The sequence below is a fragment of the Ornithodoros turicata genome, chromosome 2 (assembly GCF_037126465.1).
Source record: "Ornithodoros turicata isolate Travis chromosome 2, ASM3712646v1, whole genome shotgun sequence".
In the NCBI taxonomy this organism is placed as follows: domain Eukaryota; kingdom Metazoa; phylum Arthropoda; class Arachnida; order Ixodida; family Argasidae; genus Ornithodoros; species Ornithodoros turicata.
The window spans coordinates 101,048,132-101,070,279 of NC_088202.1; the positions used below are offsets into that span (position 1 = coordinate 101,048,132).

At 46.6% G+C, this 22,148-nt stretch overlaps 1 protein-coding gene across 3 annotated transcripts in view; it reads left to right on the forward strand.

Moving 5' to 3' along the window:
• LOC135385847 (probable serine carboxypeptidase CPVL) overlaps window positions 1-19,755 on the forward strand; it is a 33,979-nt gene extending 14,224 nt beyond the window's left edge. For 2 of the 3 annotated variants that reach the window (XM_064615413.1, XM_064615415.1), the window contains exon 4: window positions 295-1,529. In XM_064615413.1, coding sequence (XP_064471483.1) covers window positions 295-1,250 — 956 coding nt within the window. In that variant the 3' untranslated portion in view covers window positions 1,251-1,529. Of the gene's footprint in view, window positions 1-294; window positions 1,530-1,920; window positions 2,156-7,841; window positions 8,173-18,740 lie in introns of those variants that run through there. The other variant, XM_064615414.1, reaches the window with a different exon arrangement.
• Window positions 19,756-22,148: the final 2,393 nt, after the last annotated feature.

The following is a 22,148-nucleotide window of genomic DNA, read 5'->3' on the forward strand; positions in this document are numbered from 1 at the left end:
GTTGTCTGTCGTGCTCTACAATTTAGTTTCTTTTCAAATATTCTAAACTAAGCCAAACATTCAAAATACGATTATTCTGACGCTTTCAAACCGTTATTCTGTTTTGATAGTATACAAGATGATCAATGTGCTTGTTTGTACCAAACTGGTAGCTTTGCACAAACAAGAGAGCATGTACTAAAAATGGCCCTCATGACATGTTCGTCATTTGAGGGCTTACGTGGCACACAAACGTACACTATGAAACTTTTATGACAGACCAGAGAAATTAATTACTCTGACATTGCTTTCCAGCAAGGGTTGCTGTGGCATTATCGCATCACCTCATCGAAGCGAAGAAACGTAAAAAAGCAGAGTTGCCTCTCCGCTTGCAAGGGACTATATGTGGCGCTGGTCATTTCGGCCCCGTTCTTCCCGAAAGGGACGTTTCTGACCTCTACCACGAGGCGGGACTCCTCGACCTCATCGGTTACGACCAAGCGAAACACAACTTCGAGAGTGCTTCTCACCTAATTGAGACTCATCAGGCACTACAATCATATGTACTTGTACGTCAGACCTCTAAGTTTCTAGAAAAGTTTACTGGTGCAGAATATGACGGAAATATTCTACAGCCATCCATTCCCCCAGAGCACAAGTACTTCTACAAACTCTGTCAAAGTAAAGAATTTAAAGTGATGTTCCACGTCGGCTTGCAGGCCACCTTCAGCACAATGTCATCAATAGTGACTACATTTCTTAGCGAAGATTATACCAGAGATTTGTCCGACTTACTAAGCAAAGTGCTTAATAGTGATCTAAAGGTTCTGGTGTACCTCGGACAGTTGGACCCTCTTCTATGTATGCCTTGTAGCGAGAACTTCTTTCGCAGTCTGAAATGGGACTGTGCTGAAGCATTTAACACAGCCCTTAGCAATTTCTGGAGGCTGGAACCAGACGACGATGACTTTGTTGGCTATATTAGGTCTATTAGAACTTTCACGTTCCTCATCCTAAAAAATGTCGGACACTATCCTGGCTTCGATCGCGCCGACGTGGTACAGAAAATGATGGACAATTTTGTTTTAGATCAGCAATTTCATCAGGATCGGGATATGGGAGAGTTAATGAAGCTGTTTCAAAGCAATCCCCTACCATCAGCAACAAGGGCAATAATAAATCCGCTCTGTTATGGAGACAGAACTAGCAAAGTGAAGGATGCTCCCCTGACGAAGGATACTGAATTTAATTTGAAGCTTCATGTTTCGTAGATCGTCTATTTTATAACGATTATCACGGCTTTTAATGCATATCATCCAGTTAAATATACGTATCTACTTTCTTCATAATGCTGCCTGTATAAAAAGCTGATATGACCACCATTATTGGAAATACGTGCGCCGTGAATACAGGCCCATTTTCTTGTGCTTCTGCACTTAGGTTTAGACCATACAACTGTCTACCACTATTGTACTTTCAAATAAAGCTGTGCTGTTGCGAGCAGAGTGTATGTGTTTATATGTTGCTCCGCCTGTTTCCACGCGCGCGCGCCTGCCTACTCTGGAGGAGCATATTTCCTTCTGTGTGGCCCCTCTTTGACTTTTTCTCGGTGTTCTTCAGCAACGTAATACCCGGTTGAGGGGCAACAACACCGTTGATCAAGAGAAATCAAATCAGTGAGCTTGACGACTTGGGTACAATGTATACAATCACTTTAAAATTCAATGTGAGTTCTTGGTTGTACAGTAGACAAACCTCAGGTTCAAATGGTAACCCTTCCCGTGCACGATGTGTGTTCTGGTAGGAACGCTATCACGCTACTCTGTTGCCATGAGGTCATCGCTAATCATTAGATTTGGGATCGAACCCGTGACATCCTTTGCCACGGCACAAAACACTATCTCCTTTTGTTAACTGCGTGTATGTTTTTGTGCCTTTTAGCCACCGGACACAATGCACAAAAAGACACGTCAAGAAAACCCAAACACCAGATGAAGGAAGCCAGCCACTCTTCCTGTCTCAGTACATCGGTAGCAAAAGACTTGCTGAAGGCATTAGAAAGAGCAAGGTGGAATTATTATCAGAAACGGGTGGACCATTGACAGCGTATTCAGGATATATCACCATACAGAAGAACCACTTTTCAAATCTTTTTTTCCTTCTCATCGAAGCTCAGGTATGACTTTTGTTATGAGTGGGCATTGCGCTTGAAACTTTTCTTAAAGCTACTTTCGTTTCCTCTTTCTACAAGAGTGAATGATGGAAAAACAATAACACCAGATAGAGTACATGATGATAATGGCATGAGGTATATCACCGCAGCAGTTTCAGTTCCCTATACCAAGAGATTTCGATCGGTAATAACATTACACAAACCAACATAGCAAAATATATGTGGCTTATACAGGGCGTTTTTAACCTCTACAGATTAAAAAAAAAAACGTATGATAGCATAGGTGTCGTTTTTGCAGTTGAGTATACAGGGTGTCCCACTGAAAAAGGGCCAGGGGCTTAAGAAAAAACGGAGTGCTCTACACAAATGGAACCAACTGCACGTGCTTGCCAGTTGTGTGGTCTATCCACAAATAATTTTTTCATCGCCCCTTGTCAATTAATTAGCGGTAATTAATTTTCTAACGTTTGAATTATCGGTTTTAGCTCTCAGATGTCAATGAAGAAGTTGTAGTACATTTCGAAAAAGACACAACTGATGTGGCTCGAGGTTGCTATGGCTTGTGGTTTCGTTTTTTCCCGGGTTTAAAAGTTGGTTTCAGAAGCCGCGCGCACCGCAGAGCGCACCCCATAATTCTGCACCCGCGCGCGACGATTCCAGCGCCCTCCGGCGTACATTGACCTTGAGATTAGCGCTTAGAGACCATCCTTGGGCCACGTCACACACGAGGAAGATATTTCACATGTTTTACGGCACGCCTATCAGAGTGCACTGCAATCGTCGCGCGCGGGCGCCGAATTATGGGGTGCGCTCTGTGGTGCGCGCGGCTTCTGAAACCAATTTTTAAACCCGGGAAAAAACGAAACCACAAGCCATAGCAACCTCGAACCACTTCAGTTGCGTCTTTTTCGACATATGTTACAACTTCCTCATTGACATCTGAGAGCTAAAACCGATAATTAAAAAGAAGATTAATTACCGCTAATTAATTGACAAGGGGCGATAAAAAATATTTTTGGATAGAAAAACAACAGCCGAGCACGTACAGTTGGTTCCATTTGTGTAGAGCACTCCGTTTTTTCTTTAGCCCCTGGCCCTTTTTCGGTGAGACACCCTGTATGCAACTACAAGATGACTAATTACCTAAAATATCCACCCATGAATTTTGATGTGCAAATGAGCCGAAACCGAAACCGCGGTAACCGGATGCACAGGGAGCACACCGCTCATTTCACGTCAGAAGGGGCCATACGTGCTTTGAAACGATGGGGACGATTAGAGTAGAGTCACTAAATAAGCTACGTAGAAGCGTAGCCTATTTAGTGTACTCTAGATTAGAGTAAGTGCTGATCTGCTGGCCAGATCAACCGCTTTCCGGCTCCGGGCGCCGACTGTGCGGTCTGTCTTGCTTTTTCACCTGGGTTTTCCTCAGACACTTTAAGACAAATACCGGCACAGTTCCGTGTGAAGTTGACCCAGGACGCACGGTATGCCCCTTGCGATAGTTGTGACTAGTCTTGACGTTGCACACCTGAGCGTGGCCGACTACGGCAAGCAGTTCCATCACCACAACCGCCTGCGAGACCAGAGAAGCCTCCGTCGGGGAAGGTAATACGCTCTTGAGGCGCGCTTTTTCGGTTTCAGCTCACTTGCATAGCGAAATTAAGCGATGAATATTGCAAGGCACGCACTCGATTCTGGATTTTTAAAAGATAAAATGACTTTTAACGAGGATTTGTCGCATTCTGGTATCTCGCTTTTGTCCGAAATTCCCTAAAGAGTTAATTCATAAATTTTAGGTAATTAGTCATCTTGTAGTCACATACTGTCATCCAGAGGATGTCTACCTGGCAGTATAACTCAACTGCAAAAACGATATCTATGCTGCTCACGTAATTTTTTTTAATGAAAATTATGAAAATGATTAAAAAATCGCTGTATTCTTTGGCGCACTGTCGAACGCGTAAGAAATGCGATAGCATTGCAGCAGACGAAGGACGGTCCCGCCGCTGTGACCGCACATGATTTGCGTGCGGCCCAGTGGCAAACCCAACGATATGTTGCCATGGGCCTCGTGTAGAAACACGGGTTTCGCTTAGGGTTGCCACCTTTCGTAGTGAAAAATACCGACTGAGGGAGAGGAGGTGGAATAGAGGGAAAGGAGGAAATGTTCGTGGGAAAGGGAAAGTAAGTGAGGGGTGGACAGTATACAGAGAGAGAGAGAGAGAGAAAGAACGAGCGTACTAGCTCAAGACAACAATGATAATAATAATGAATAACTAAGAAAACGACTGGTGACTACGGAGTTGGGTCTGTGCTCCAGATTTATTCAAGCTGCAGTGGAATGTTGAAAGGAAAACCCCGTAAAAGCCCCTATGAAAGGTGTTGAGCCCAAATACCGGCAAAAGGCTGCCGGTATCACCTTCCTACCAGCAACCGGCAGAGAGAGCAAATAACCGGCCGTGCCGGTATAATACCGGCCTGGTGGCAATCCTAGTTTCGCTGCAGACGCGTTAACTTCTTCTTAAAGTCACTATACAGGGTGTCCACGCTAAGTGTGATCAGATTTTTTAAAAATATATAAAACACTTTTTCCAAGATGAAATCAATTGCAATATAGCATATGCTAAAGGGCACTCCCTAGCAGGGAATTAGCCAAGTCCAAAGGCAATGTCTTAATTAACTTTTTAATTATAAAAGCTACAAAGTTGTCCCAATGAGAACATCTGTTCCTTTCGGTCACCTGATATTGTAGCCGTTTTCAGAACAAAAATCCGTTCGATAGATCGCCCGCAAAAAATTCGTGAAGGAACGCCATTTTTTTCTTTATTTTGTTCATTGCGCTTCTTAGAAGACGCGTCTTTCTTTCACCCCCAATGTGAGAGGGAGAAAGAGCACACTATCGCCTCTCGCGTCCTGGAAAAAGAGTAAAAGGAAACAGAAAATGCAACCCAAGATAAGGCCAGTTCCGATAGAGTCACCCGATACATTTGTTTTTGTTTTGTTTCCGCAAGTTAAAGCTCATCTTCGACCCATGAGGCGGCACTGTGCTCTTTCCCCTCTCCCGTTGGGGATGAAGGAAATACGCGTCTTCTAAGAAGCGCAATGAACAAATTAAATAAAAAAATGGCGTTCCTTCACGAATTTTTTGCGGGCGATCTATCGAACGGATTTTTGTTCTGAAAACGGCTACGATATCAGGTGACCGAAAGGAACAGATGTTCTCATTGGGACAACTTTGTAGCTTTTATAATTAAAAAGTTAATTAATGAAAGTTAATTAAGACATTGCCTTTGGACTTTGCTAATGCCCTGCTAGGGAGTGCCCTTCAGCATATGCTATATTGCAATTGATTTCATCTTGGAAAAGTGTTGTATATATTTTTAAAAAATCTGTTCACACTTAGCGTGGACACCCTGTATACTCTTTGGTGCGCATTTCTGAATATCTGTAATATCGGCACGATTTGTCGCACGCCGCTTACGTTCCCCATTTTCGGCCGCCGCGTCTGCATCTCCCGCAGCACTGGCGTTACATATCTATACTTTCGCGAACGCTCCGCAGCACACCGCCTACGCTGTAGCTCCGCAGCCGTCGTGTTGCCAGTCGACGTGGACGACATCACGTGAGACGCGCTCTGCAGACACTGAGCGACTAGCGGCATGGCCCAGTGGGTTATTGCGTCCGCTCGCTGGTGGTCCAAGGTCGTGCGGCAGATTAGGTTGTGGGTTCGAATCCTACCACCGGTCGCGTTGTCTAAGGTTTTCTCTGGGTTTTCCGGCAGACTTCCCAGACGAATGTCGGCACCGTTCGCCCTGTAGCCGACCTACGCTCTTAGAAATGAACTTCACCACATAGCATGCTCCTAGCCAACCATCATCTCGAATGATATCTTTACTTGTTCCTGATTTGTTGAAAACGGGATGCGTACGCCTTTTTGGTGACAATTATGAACAGCATAAGTGTCACGAAAAGGCGTACGCCTCCCGTTCTCAACATAGGTAACGATAGGGCAAGTAACGATATCTTTCTATATCCAAGCGATTAAAACCGCTAGATTCCTTATGAAAAAATATTTGTCCATGCTGTAGAAATTCTATCGAAATAAGTCAAAAGAGTCAATAGACACGATATTGAAATTCTATAGATTTTATATGGAAAATCCTTTGGAATTGCTTTGGACAACTAATGGTTATTTGGGACAAACTTCCTTTTGACATTTGTCCAAAAGATTTCAAGACATTTCCGCTCTGGACTTCCTTTAGGCTTCCTTTTGAAAGACAACACGCTTCGGAATTCCTTCGGAATTCCATTTATTCATTCATTCCCTTCGGAATGCCCTTCTTTTGATCGTTCTTTGGACTACCTATTGACTTGTCTTTTGAAAATGAAGAAAGAGGAAATCCAAAGGCAGTCAATAGATTTCCTTTGGCTCGACCTCTTTAGACTTTCAGGAAAAAGAAAGGCCAAAGGCCGTCTAAAGCAGTTGTTTGGACAATTGTCTATAGGAAATCAAGGTCAAAAGAAAAGCCAAAGAAGCCAAAGAATGTCCAAAAGATGTCAATAGACAGGCAAATTTCATTTTCAGTGGTTGGCTAGGAGCGTGCTATGCGGTAAAGTTCATCCTGCCATTACCCCCTCCCCCCCCCCCCCATCTTTAAGAGTGCAGGACGCGCTCACACACCGTGTCGCCCACTCCTTCCCGCTGTCCTCTCTCCAGCAAGAACAGTTTGGTTCCCATCTTGTGGAGACCTTGTCAGCCCAGTGAACATCAAGCACACGCACATTTCTTAGGTTACTACTGGACCTCTAAACTGAACCGGTCTTACACGTAAGTGATACGAGGTGCTCGGTTTACCAACGTACCAACAGCATCTCTATCACGAGTGCAGAATGAAAAGCTGCTCTCTCCGGAAGAAATATTGATCTGGCTATGATCACTGGTAAAGGAACGGGCACAAGATCATCGCAACGCGTAGGTCAGATAGGTGGTCCTTATACGCTCCAGAATCTAATGATCAGAGAGAGGCGCTACTTGAGACGCACTGCTGTCATTCCTGCGAGGCAGTGATTCATCCCGACACACACTGTACCCCCGCCCCCCCAGAAGTTTGGCGACACCCCTAACGTTTTTACCTGTGCAGCCCCTACAGGGAGTGGGGAGGGCTTGGTATTTCAGCTGTTTTGACATGTCGGTAATGATATGTTGAGCTGTCATGACATAGCTGCAATAATAACCCCCCCCCCCCAATGTGTTGCAACAGCCCCTCGTGCTTGGGATTTTGGATAAGCTACTACAGCGAAGGCCTCCTACGCGGGGTTTTGGAAATGCCTGAACAGGGTTTCCAATTGTTTAGACATAATGCTAATATAATATTGTTTTAAGGTAAATTTTAAATTGAAGGTAGCATGGGCAAGTTTGTCTCGTGTCAGCGTTACTATAATCAAATTTGTCAAATTGGTTGTATGGCAGACTACAAATTGCAGTTGTGACAGTAACTAGACAATATTGCGCACCGCCCTCAGACTAATAGCCTCAGAGCATTCTACTAATAAAATGAAACAACTGAACGCACGCTTACAAACAGACAACTGAACGCACCATCTTCGATGTAATATTCCAGTGCGGCTGCTATCTTTTGCGCGTTTCGCTTTTCACTGCAACTCAAAATATTTCGTCCTGTAACAGAATCAACCTGAGACAGCACCACTAGTGTTGTGGCTTCAAGGGGGTCCAGGCACATCCTCTCTGTTCGGACAGTTTCTGGAGAACGGTCCAGTTGGTATCAATAGAGACGGTGAACTGTTCAAGAGAGAGCATACCTTACAAAAGGAATGCAACGTGCTCTATCTGGACCAACCGGTGGGTGCCGGCTACAGCTTTACAAAAAGCGAGGCTGGCTATTCCAGAAGCTTGAAGGACATCACCAAGGATCTAAGACAATTCTTGAAGGCCTTCCTAAAGCTGTTTCCCAAGTACAACGAAAGAGAGCTCTACATTGCAGGGGAGTCCTACGGAGGTAAGAAAAGCGCGGCGGTTTAGTGTCTTAATAAAATCAAGTTCTAATATATATTGTGGACAGACGAACATAAAGACACCGCAGAGCATTAAAGGGCATTGCGAAACATGTCCGCACTTACCAAGGGTCCACTGTTGCGTGCACGACAGCTTTTGGTTTTTCAACTGTAGTTTCCGTCGGGAATACTGGCTGGAACACCGTGACCCAGTCCTCTGGGAAGGAATCATCTCTGAAATCTTGAAGGCTCTTCATTGTGGCGACGTCGCAGTTGGTCATGGTGTTTCGGCAACAGTGCCTAGAGAGTCATGACTTTCGCTGATCGATTCCACTCCAGCTTCACAACATCTCATGCAACGTAACGTGGGGCAGTCCTAAACTTTAGGATGAAAACATTGTTTCAGACCTGGCATCCATTCAGCTTCCCCTGTGGTGCACCTTATACTGCACTTTCATCATGGGAATATCTAGTCGTGTTTTCGGTCTGCAGGCTGCAGAAGATCCGCCGGGACTGAGTCTCCCGATGACGTCCTGTGGTGGAGGTGCAACCATCTTGCCAACCTAGGGCTTTCCCATGTCATGTGTTTCAAGCCGTCTTTCCCATAGCGAACTGCCCGGTTATTGGAAGCCCATTATATTGTGGCTTGTACGGTGCAGTTCGAAAGTCTTTCTCCTTGGTCGGTTTTTGGAACTCTGCCCCTGTGAACGATGTGACACCAGACATAACGATAGATAAAACCGTGCAAAATAAATAAAGATTTTTAGTGAATGGTATCGCCTTTACGTACGTAAAGGATAGCGTTGATGGTTCTGCGCACTCCCATAGCAGAAAGAGAGCTTCGCGCAGTGTGCACAACCACCAACGCTATCTGTTACGTACGCTATCACCTTTGCCTACGACGTACTAAAACTCTCTACTGTGCGCACGTCCCCTTCACGTGAACCCTTGTATACGTAAAAAATGCATCATTTCGTAGAGCTTGAGGAATCAGAGCGGAAGCCATCCCCATATCATCGTCATCATGTACACTGTAAAAATATACTATGATTTCTACAGGTGTTTAATAGTATCTGACGACGGCGTGTTGCCGTAATATCAAATACTGCGAAAACTACGTAAAACGGTGGCGCCATCATCATGCGCCGGCCAAAAACTTCAATGCGGAGGCAAGGCTAAGCCAAGTACGGGGCATTGCCGCCATTCGCAAGCGCCGGAAGCGGAACATCGTGCGCGGACGATGGTTGACGAAGGAGGACGAAGCGGTTGTTGTAAATCTCGTGAATCTCCTGGGGAGAAGATTCAGAAGATTCAGATTCTGTCATAGGGCTGTGGTAGCGGGTCTTGCATCCTACATCGCGCTCTCCAACCGCTTCTAATCACTTCCTTCCTACACTCATACACTCTCACGTACACACACATTCATACAGCCATCCTTTTGGCCCTGCATAGTCGTCATACGCATATTCCTACATACGTGCATATCCAGTTCCTGCATTAGTCATCACATGTCATATATGTCATAAGATACTTGGATCCGACTTGGCCTTAGTTCCCATCATTACTGCACAGACATAAACAAACATCTCACGCCCCTTTTGTCCTGGCCAATCTCCCTTAGTGGCTCACGGCCATTATCTCATTGGTAGAAGAAGAAGAAGAAGAATGCACGTCGTCAGGTAAGCATATTTCTGTTCGCACATCTTGTTCTTTGCGATTTGAGCGTTGTGCACCGTATGCCTGGTTTTTATTCAACTTATGTGACACCAGTAAATGGCTCGTGGCTCGCGTTTGCTGTGAAGCGTCTCCCTATACACTGTTAGAAAAATTTATACCTTTTAGGGTATAAACGGCTTGTCCCAGGGCGCATCCTTTTGAGGTATAAACACTATACCTCCTTCGAGGTATAGTAATTTTATACCTCTTTGAAGAAGGTATGTTATTTGCACCTCATGGTATAAACATGTATCCCCTTGAAGGTATATTTTCAAACCCGGAGTGTAATTTTGGAAAACTAGAATATTCGATTTATTTCAGCGCTATATAAGAGTGGCGCTTTCTTGACCGACCTGGTAACAAAATAATATTGAACTACAAGTGGTTTAATAACAACAACTGCCGCGAGAAGGAAAGAGAGAAAGAAACTACCTGGGCACACACGCACGCATAAACGAACCCACAAAATCATATTCACAAGGTGAGACCTGTGTAAAACATAGAGGAGAGCTCGTGCAGATTACTAGCCACGCAAGAAGCAACGTGGGAGGATTTGGTGGAGAACAGATACTGGTATAATACATCGTGACTTCGCAAAATGTGGGGCGTCTTCGCCCGGCGAGCAAATATATGAGTGAGGACGCGTAGATTTGGTCATTTCAGGAACAAATAGCACGCTGCTATAAACCACTCCCCCTATTAATTACGATGTAACCGTATTACTGACTATGTTCCTTAATTAAATTACTGCTTAGCTGAGTACTGAGTACTGTCTCCACCACAAATTAATGTGATACCACAGGTTCATATCTAAAGGTATACAAAATACCAAAGGTATAAACGGAAGCGAGAAGTACCTTATTACACCCTCAACTGATGTGGAAGGTGTAGCCTCGGCGATTTATACCTCTCACAGGGTTTAAACGGGGTATAGACGTTGGTGATGAGGAATAAATATGGTAGCTTAGTCCTAGTTTATACCTTTGTTATACCTCTTGTATACCTTTTCTTCTAACAGTGTAGTTCTCCGTCTGTCATGTTTCCTAGCTCGTAGGGTGATCAAGGCGCTCTTATTGTAATGTATCGTTGCGGAAGGTGCCCTTGTGTTTTTAACACTCTGATGGGCTAGTTGACCACCGTAGAGGTGTACATGAAGCGAGCAGAATACCGTGGTGTCATGCATTATGTGTGTACATGGCGGCGAACTATGCAACACTCATATGTCACATTTTTGGACGTTACAAGAATACACCAGGACGGTCGCCTCGAACCGATTTGCTCTCCGAAACCACAAAAGTATGTCAGGTCCATTCGTGCTCGCGTCAATTCACTACGAATATAGAGATAGTGTCACATATGAAGCAGCACATACGAGAAGGTCATGATCAGATGTCCTTATGAACGCTGCCAGAAGTAGTTCCGTGCGGTCTTCGCGTTTTGTGTGCACCTTCATATGTTCTTCCTTTGAAAAAATGAAACGGTTAGTATAATCTCCTTTCCCTTTGCTGTGTTTTGATGCCAGAGCTGACTAATGGATGCACATGGTTCTTTCGAATGTTCTTCCTTTGAAAAAATAAACGGTGAGTATAACTGCATGTCAGTTGCGCTGCTCCCTGTAACAGTTTCCTTTCTCTTTGCATGTTTTTGATGCCAGAGGTGATTGGCACATTTTCATCACTGTGTACATAGAAAATAAATCCCAATGTGACAAACATCACAATGTGTTACGCATGGTCATTACTTAAACTGCTCTCATTGCTACGGCTATATGTAGAAAAAAAGAGGGGCTCCAGGAATGGGCACAGCATGATGAGGGTACACGGCATATGCCAGTTAAAATTACTGGCCAATGCAGTTTTTTTAACGACCACAGCACAGTAATGCTACACGGCGTATGCCTGTTAAAATTACTGGCCAATGCAGTATTTTTCACGGGCACAAATTATACACACACAGTAAAAAAAACGGCCAATGTTTGGCAGCCAACTTTCCTTGCATTTGCCAGTTTCTTTTTTTTTTTTACTGTGAAATTTTTTACAGTGTATCTCTCTCTCTCTCTCTCTCTCGAGGAATCAGGCCGCGCTTCATGTGGAGAATTTCCCTATTCATCATCATTAATTTATCTGTTGTTGTTGTTGAGGAATCAAATGAGGGAGGGGGTATATGATTATTAAGAAAAAAGAAAGGAAAGGTAGCCAGGCAAAGAGCCGGCTTGATATCCCGAAAGAAAAAGAAAGAAAAAGGAAAGGGGGAATCGAAACAAAGGAAGGAAAGAAAAAAAGACATACGGGGGACTCAAAAAAAAAGGAAGGAAAGAAAAAAGAAAAGCGGGGAAAAAAAGAAAGGAAAGAAAGAAAGAAGACAATAAACACGAGCGCAATGTTACATGCAGTTCACGAGTCCTGAGACTCCGACAAAACCGAGGAGAGCGGCAGTGACAGCCCACTGGTTGGGGTGCAAGACGGGGCCAAGGAGAGCGACCAACGAAAAGTCGTTACAGACAATCTGGAGCAGACGGCAACGGAGGGTGTCCCTACGTTGAAAGTGCTGCTGGCAATGCAGGAGCTGGTGTGGGATGTCAGCTTCTACTCCACAGACATTACAGTTTGGTGAATTTAGCCGACCCATCTTGAAGAGAAGTGAGGGTGTATGGGCAACATTGAGTCGTAGGCGGTGGAGAATGGATTCTTCTTTACGACTGCGGTGGCAAGTGATGACGAACTCCATCAATGGGTCGATAGACCGTAGGAATGAGTTGTAAGTCGTAGTTTCGGCACGGAACTGCTGAGCACATATGGCACACCGACGGCGAATGTGTAGACGACATGTGGAGGCTGTAACCGGCAGAGGTGCCAGGGCCGAAGTGTCATCAGACCCAGCGCGTCTCGCTAGTGCGTCTGCTCGGGTTGTGTGATTGACACACTTCGTTGTGTTACTCGTCTTCTCACACTCAAGGTACGACGAAATGATGCTTTTTTTTCACAAACAAATGTCGACCAGGAACACTTGCGCCCCTGGAATGTTTGTCAGTACTGTCTCCATCATCCTGTGAAAAATTGCAGGAGCTGATGCTACTCCGTACTTTCACTCCTCATTCAGTGACTGGTGGCAGATTCCTTTTCGGCCCCAACTTTGTAAACCAGTAACTATATTTGTGGGAAACAACCATGTACTCTACCTTGGGTAGATGACATCCCCACAGATGTTCAGGCTGCCACCTCCCTTCAGCACAGGGACCACTGGAATGGCACACTCACTGTCTGCAATAGGTGAGAGGATGCCTTCATGGCGCATCCTTTCCAATTCGTCAGCCATCGCACATGGCAGTGAGCAGGTCTTGAAGAGTTTTTTCCTGGGTTTTCCTCAGACGCTTTCAGACATATGTCGGCACAGTTCCCCTAGAAGTCGGCCCAGGACGCACATTTCCCCAGGGCGTCAGTCGTGACGTTGCCCACATACGTGAGGCCGACAACGGCAAGCCCTTTCACCATCACCACCACCACCATCTTGAAGAGCTTTGGGTTAACATAATTCCTCATGTTGATGTTGATGTGTGCTCGAGATCCCATCAGACCGGCTCTAGGTTGGAATAAATCGAAGCGAAGATGTCCCTGAGCTTGGGGAAAACAATTACACGATGAGCACAACACGGAACTGAGACCACCAATATTAATATTAATGTACATATTAAGTGGAAAGGAGGTAAAGGACCGTAGAAGGGAGGTCGATAGACGGGTTACTTATATGCAATCTGATGTTGTTGCAATCATAAATGCTTCACAGATTACTATTTGACTGGCGCTTCTCGTGTTTTACCAAAATGCGCTGTACAATCAGAGCATCTGGCCACATGTTTTCTAATTTCGGAATTCGTATCTTTGTTCGTCACGGCACGTGCATGTTTCCGCAGTCTATCCACCACACATCGTCCGGTTTGTCTTATATAATATGAGCCACATGACAGGGGGTCTTATAGACAACATTAGATTTACAGCTGGAATATACTGGTTTCTGTGTTTTGTTTGATATTTTGCGTGCTTTGAATTTCTGTGTAAAGGGGTTGAGGATGACATTTCTATTAGCCCGATGTGCGACCCGTCGTCCTCTCTTGATAGCTTGTTTTCCAAGAGAGTGAGTATTGTGAAAGAACGGTAGTGCTACGAAGCGCTTGTGCTTATGGTTGTATAGCAACCTGGCTATTGGTGTCCAGAAGATCCTTTAGTTGGTTCCAGATGAAATCTTCAGTATAATCAGTCTGTTGCAGTGTATACAATTGCCGTTGTAGTCCGCTGAGGGCCAAGTGACTGCAATGTTCCTTTTGTGTTGAGCGAAGCAACTTTTTACAATGGCTTCCTTTATAACCTTGGGATGGGAACTGTGAACATTGAGGAGCTGCTTTGGTTCTTTGTTTTCGTAAGTCCAGCATAGTCCATTGGAGAAGTAGAACATTATGTACAGAAATTTCAACTGTCCGTCCGTCGGTTTTTCCCTGGCGAAAGTCAACTCAGGGGAGGCACCTCTTCTAACTAAAAGTGCTTCATCAGGCTTGTGGGGCTGCGTGGTAATCACAATTATGTAATCGACATGTCTCTTAACTATCACGGGACAGATCAGGGTAGCAGCCCACTGGCTTACTACGTTACCCAACGTTGAAAGGTAGAATTTGCTCAACAGGGGGGACAAGGAAGAACCGATGCAGATTCAGTTATTCTGTGTGTACCGTTTGTCTTCATATTCTATGACTGTAGAATCCAAGTGCAGTTGTATCACTTGTAACAGGGAGGAAACTGGGAGTCCTGTTCTCGCTTCAAATCTTGTAAGGTCAGACTCTAAAATGGATCTTAGTCTGATTAACAGCGTGGTAGGTTCAAGAGACACATGTAAGTCCTTAATATTGATGGACAGGGCAGTGACTTTAGCGTCATGCATAGGTATTATTAGATATCGAAGTTCGTGTGAATTCTTCAAGGAGATCGACATAGGCAAAGCTGCTTGGGAGAGTTTGTCCGCAAGAAAGGTGGATAACAGATGTTGCCACGCGCGTGCCATGTCAATTGATTACGACCCTAAACGGATGCTCTCATTGCGGTCTGGAGCATAACCTGGTTTGGATTTCCCATATCGCGTCTCGGGTCTCAGACCGTTTACGTTGGACACTGCTGTCCAGGCAGGTGTTGCTTGAGGCCAGCAGCTTATCTGCGTTCCTCATAGCCAACTGCACGCCCAACGCCATATCAAGCGCCTTTTACAGAGTCAAGCTCTTTGGCTTGGCCAGTGGGATGCGTAGGACTCCGAGCTCGTCTACATTCTCCATTGTCAACACCACGGTCAACGCCATGTCAAGCACCTCTTTCAGCATTTTTAAGCATTGTCAGTAGGAACCGCTGGACGTCTAGGTGATCCGCGTTTCTCGTTGACAACTCCGCGGCCAATATCGTCTCAATTGTGTCTTTCGGCGCGAAGCTTTTTGGCGTGGCCAGTGGGATCCGTTAAATCTTTAGATAAATCTTTAAATCTTTTAGATAGCCAGTGGAATCTGTTGGGCTCCCAGCCTGGATTCTCCATTGCCAACTCCGCGGCAACTCCCAACATTAGGGAAATGGTTCTCACGTAGCAGAACGTAGCACAATTCCGAAAGGTAGCGTAGACGTCCAACCTTTCCCAAAACATATCGTTTCAGTATTTCTGATTGTAAAGATTTGTACACAAACAAAATTCTTACCGACGTAATGTAGCTATCATCAGCACCAGCTTCGGTGCTGCTTTCTCTTGTGGGTCGCTGCCACCGTCTTTCACCAGCACCCGCACAGTTCTCATTCAGACGAAACGTTATGGTAATTCACGAGTATCGCTAATCGACTATCGGCCGATAACACTAGCGAATGTGGACTAGAAAATTCTTGCGAAAATACTGGATAATCGCTTCCAAGAGCTAGTACCGTATGTTGTTGGAAAGCATCAAACGTGTGGTATTCGCAGCCGTACCATTTTCACAAATGTACATGTGGCGCGATCGCTTCTGGAATGTTGTAGTTTCTTCGGATTGAGAACTGCTTTAAGTCAACTGGATCTAGAAAAGGCATTTCACAGAGTCAGCCATGCATTCCTTTCCCTCGCGACCGTGCCACGTGAAGGTAGGAGTATGGAGGAAGGTAGGAGTATGCCACATGTTCGAGTATTCCGACGGCACACATTGAGGTCAAGGTTCTTGCATACGCCTTCGACGAATGCTGTTTTCGCTGGGTGATTTTTACTCTGCACGTCGTGTGAGGGGACATCGCATAAGTGACTGTGTGGATACCTAGCAGATAATAAGGAACATAGGTCCGTGCTGTGCACCTGCCAGGTAACAATTGGCCGGCGCGTTTATTGCGTCGTCGTCATCATGATTGCGTCCACAGAGGGCGCTACAGGGCTCCCCCCTCTAGAGCGTCGTCCGGCTGGAGACGGTCGGAAGAGAGAGACCATGTCACAGTCCTTCGGCCTGTGTGGGCTACGGGCTTCAGTGTGGCTGAATAGGCGGGAAGGTCCAAGTAGGTGTTAAAGGGGATGACGGAGGAGACGTACGCTGGCTTCACGCGATCCAGGGCTACCGTGTCGTGTTTGCCACCGAGGTCGACGACGACGGTCTTTGAGGTGCGGGAGAGCACAGGGTACGGTCCGGAGTAGTGTGGCGTAAGGGGTGGCTTGGCGCGGTCGGTTCTGATGAACACGTGCGAAGCGTTCTTGAGGTCCTGGCTGACGAAGACGGTTCGCCGCGTCGGCATGCGCGGCGCAACGGGGGTGATGGAGCGGAACAAGTCATGGAGCTTGTCGATGTACGCGGTCTGGGATGGATGGGGCTCGGCGGGGCTGGGGGTGAGAAAATCACCTGGGAGCCGGATCGGGGAGCCGTACACCAACTCTGCTGAACTGCAGCTAAGGTCTTCCTTGACGGAGGATCTGATGCCCAGCAGCGCGAAGGGAAGGTGTTGGCTCCAGTGCGCAGGGTTATCGTGAGCAGTGAGTGCGACCTTCAGCTGACGGTGTAGTCGCTCGACTAGCCCATTCGCCGCGGGGTGATAGGCAGTCGTGTGGATATGGCGAGTTCCGAGTAGCTGCGTAAGGGCAGTGAACAGTGAGCACTGAAACTGCCGTCCGCGGTCGGTGGTCACGATGGAGGGGCATCCGAACCGCGCGATCCATGATGCGACAAAAGCTTCAGCGACTGATTGAGCGGTGATGTCGGTCAGCGGGACTGCTTCGGGCCACCTCGTAAATCGATCGATACAGGTTAGAATGTACCGGTGACCTTGAGATGGTGGCAGGGGACCGACGATGTCCACATGCACATGGTCAAATCGGGCGCGAGGGGGCAGGAACGGTTGAAGTGGAGTTCGAGTGTGGCGGCCGACCTTCGCGCGCTGACAAGGGATGCAGGTCTTGACCCAGCGTTGGACATCCTTGTTCATGCGCGGCCAGGCGTAGCATTGTGTCAGGAGCTTTTGAGTCGCGCGCACTCCAGGATGGGAAAGGCCGTGGGTCGAGTCGAAGATAGGCCGGCGCAACGTGACGGGAATGAACGGTCGATTAACGCCTGTGCTGGTATCGCAAATGACAGTCGTCGGTGTGGCCGGGATAGGGACTTCGCGCAGCACCAGTGACGTGTCTTGCGTGGCTAGCAGTTGTTGGAGTTCGGAGTCGGCAGCTTGCGCCGCTGCGATGTCCTCGAGACCGACGGTGCATGGCGTAGAAATGGAATCAATGCGAGAGAGGGCGTCCGCGGCACTGTTGTCCACACCGTGCACATGACGTATGTCCGTCGTGAATTCCGAAATGTACGCCAGATGCCGTACTTCGCGGGCGAGGTAGTCGGTGCGGTTGGTACGAAAGACGAATGCGAGGGGCTTATGATCGGTTAAAACATGAAATGTGCGGCCTTCCAGGAAGTACCGGAAATGACGGACTGCTGCGTAGATGGCCAAAAGCTCGCGACCAAAGACACTGTAGCGAGTTTGCGTGTCGTTTAGTCGGTGCGAAAAGAACGCCACAGGGTACCAGGCGTCGTCGATATGCTGCTGCAAAACTGCGCCCACAGCGGTGCTAGACGCATCTACCATGAGACGGCTTGGGGCGTCGTGCCGGGGGTGGACTAGCATAGCAGCGTCCGCTAGGGCCTGCTTGATATTCGCAAAGGCGGCGTCAGCGGACTGCGACCAAGGGACGCTTGACGATGGCTTCGGGTTGTTGCGGAGCATGTCCGTGAGTGGCTGAATGATGGCGGCACATTTAGCAATGAACCGACGGTGAAAGTTCAAAGTTCATGTGATTAACATCCTTCGGGCTGGACCCGTTGTTTACCGAGGCAGTTTTGTGTTGTGCTCCCCTTTGTATTGTTCCCCCCCCCCCTTCCTCTTGGGTGGTGTTGTATGCTGGATGCTTGTTTTCAGATTGTCGCTGAACACTATTGCTATAATGTACACGGTGTACATACCTATTGCCCTTGGTGGCTCAGTTGCTAGGGTGTTCGCCTACTGGTCCCAAGGTCGCGGGTTGGAAACCCGGTCGAGGACGCCATTAAGTTCGTGGTAGGGTACAAGTTGCTTAGACACGCCGGCTTCCGCGGGGGACGTTAATACGGTGCGCCGTGTGTTGAGGTTTCAGTGTACGTAAAAGCACCCCTAGGTGGGCAAAATTAATCGACAAGTCGACTACTCTGGTGTAGCTCATGATGACAGTTGTCTCGCGATGCAAAGCCACGAATTATTATTAGTTAACATCAGTGAATCTGAAAGTAATTGAAGCAGGCTTTATAGCCTGAAGCTATGAATCATGAGGATATGTGAAAGAAATATGTACAAACCTGTTTGCTTTTCAGTGAGACCTGCGATAGCACTGGCACACGACCTCCACAAGCGTTCCACGAAGACATCTGACCCAGAAGAAAGCACGAAAGGCTCACGTGATCTCAATATGAACCTTCGTGGTGTCGTATGTGGTGTGGGTCTCTACAGCCCGCTCCTGGATCAAGTTGACATAACCAAGTACTTTTATCACATGGGTCTACTTGACCACAACAGTTATAATTATGTCACGAAGGTGATCAATGATGCTGCACAACTTATTAACTCTGACATTCCTACTCTACGTTTAGTAGCGCTAAAGAAACTTGTGGACCTGTTACCAGTTCTAGAAATGTTCACGGGCATCTCATACGATGGAAACATTTTACAGGCCAATGAACCTCATGAACAAAAACAGTTTAAGGCGAAAGCTTTAACTGAGAAATTTAAGAGAGGCTTTCACGTAGGATTAAATGCAACATTTAGTGTATCCCCTGTACGTGCTCACCTAGCAGAAGACTTTTTTTTCGATATATCGACTATGCTAATTGAGCTTCTAAACAGTGACTACAAGTTTCTTGTCTATGTAGGGCAGTTAGACCGGACTTTTGCACCTGCGAGCACGGAGAGAATATTTAAAAACCTAAAGTGGAAACATATTGATGCATTTCGGACTGCTTTGAGAAGCTTTTGGCACCTCGATGACGAGGACGAAGGGTCCAGTTTTGCTGGTTACATGTGGGATATCTACAATTTAAAGTATGTCCTCATGACGGGCGTGGGACACTATCCGGGGTTTGATCGACCACAGGCATTCTACCAACTAATGCGAAAATTTATTTTCGGCAAAGAGTTTTCCACAAAACAGCCTTTCGCCGAACTACTTACGCCGGCAGAAAACGGGGCTTCTGCCGAGGGCGGACGCCCAGCTGATCCTACAGACGTAGATAATGTGCCTCGTGAGCTGTGACCGTTGACAGATTTAATGAGAAGTGTCTACAACCCGTTTGTAAGAATACACTGCACATTGCGGGATCTAATAAATGTTGTGAACCAGCCGCGTTCTTTGTCAGGTCAGTCATGTAACTCTCATAATAACTAGAAGCCAAGCTGCACAGAAGGGGCATCTGTGCAGCACAGCCTCCATGGTACGTATGGTACAACTAACGTCATCGCCCTCCTAAGTTCCGTACGCCTATTTCACTTTTCGCAGTAGAGTTTAACACAGTGCAAAACCCATTCCCTAAAGTAAAGGAAGCAATACAAGTACCGTACACTCGATGATAGCACACAAGCTGACACATGGAGCATAAAAGGATTATGTAAGCAAGCAGGTGTAAATTCGACCTCTTGTCTTCACCCCAAACTCAGGGATATGTTGCCCACATCAAATTGACACATGGAGAGCGCAGGGAAGAGAGAACTTCGGTGTGATTTTCAAAGCGTATACCCAATACAACTATTGCATCTTATGTGACACTGCATGACTTGGGTTCTGATATCATTGCTGAAGGTATCTCCCCTCGCCCCCTCACCGTAGTCGAAACAATAAACTACTGCTAGCGTTGCTCAGGACTGTGCTTTACAGCACCTCAATTTCAGATGTACACCACTAAATGGCAGCTATACCATCTTCTGCAGTGAAACAGTATATGATGCCTCTCTATATGATGGAGAGCCACCATAATAGGACAGCAAAATGCGTGGATGTTGTCGACGACAGCGTTCGTGTCTGCATTTGTTGTAGCACGGCAAAGCAGGGAATGAATGGTACATCGTCTACAAGAGCGGAATTAGTAGCGTTACAGATGACATGCAGGATGTGGCCACATGACAATTGCCTGCGCAAGGGATCACATATTACCATTTAAAGGCAGGTTTCCAAGCCCATCATTTTTTTGGGGAAGTGGCTGTATGGCACCAAATAGTACGGGACATACACGTAACTGGTGTCGTCCTCTTCGACAGGTGCATCCACACAGGCATAAGCGGTAACGAAGTTGCAGATGAGGCAACGAAACACCTGGTGACATATTCCATGACAAACGTGAAAAGACACGTTGAAATCGCTGAGAGGGGACATATACATGGTGTCCCAGCTAAATGCGAACACATTTTTTAAGAAGCGAGTATATATCACTTTTTCCGAGATGAAATCAATTGCAATATACGAGGGGCGTTCAAGTCAAACCGGGACTTTTAATTTTTGGCAAAAGTAAAATGAACTTACAGGCGAGAAATTAGTTTTATTTTTCAACGTAATCTCCAGCTGGCACTAATTCCCTTGTCCCAGCATTTCACGGGGGCTTGGATGCCAGCAGCGTAGAAATCCTTACCGGCGCGTAGCAGCCATGATCGGACCGCATTCTTGACCTCATCGTCACAGCTGAAGTGGCGGCCCCCGAGGAACGCCTTCAGTGGCCTGAAGAGCTGGAAGTCCCTGGGGGCGAGGTCTGGACTGTAAAGGGGATGTGACAGCAACTCCTAGCCAAGCTCCTGTAAGGTGCGTGTCGTGAGATGCGCGGTATGCGGGCGTGCATTGTCCTGTAGGAGGAGGACTCCTTTGGTGATGAGGCCCGGCCGCTTTTGCTTCAGCGCCTTATGCACATTTCTGAGAACCTGGCGGTAATATGCACTATTGATCGCACTATATGCACCATTGATATCGAGACATGTTATCCGTCGGTCCTTGAGGATCAGGCGCTCCACAAATTGGATGTCCTCAGGAACTCTGACACTGGACTCTGAGCCGCCCCGGCCGGGATCGTCCTGCACTGATGTATGGCCGTCTCGGAACCGTTTGCACCACTCAAACGCTTTGCTGCGGCTAAGTGTATCGTGGCCATACTGAGCCTGAAGTCTTCTGTGAATTTCAGATGACTTTACGCCTTCATTCACGAGAAACTTCATGACAATTCGCTGTTCGATGTGCGCGCTCACCTCGTTGTCGGTCATCTTGTCCAGCACGTGCCTTCTGTTTTGCACAAACTTTGGACCACCACGTGGTGAACGCGGAGGCCTGTCGCGTGCGAAAATTACGAAAAAGAAGTAGCGCAAGTTATTTGTACACTCAGGAGACAGAAAGTCCCGGTTTGACTTGAACGCCCCTCGTAGCATACTCCTAAGGCAATGTTTTAATTAACTTTAAATAATTAACTTTTTAAATATAAAAGCTACGAAGTTGTCCCTATGAGAACATCTGGTCCCTTCGGTCACCTGATACCGGAGTCGTTAAAATCCGTTCGATAGATCGTCCGCAAAAAAATTCGTGAAGGAACACCATTTTCTCGTTATTTTGTTCATTGTGCATCTTCGGAGACGCGTCTTTCCTTCACCCTCAATGTGAGAGGGTGAAGGAGCGCAGTGCCGCCTCATGCGTCGAAGATGAGCTTTAACATGCGGAAACAAAACAAAAACAAATGTATCGGGTGACTCTATCGGAA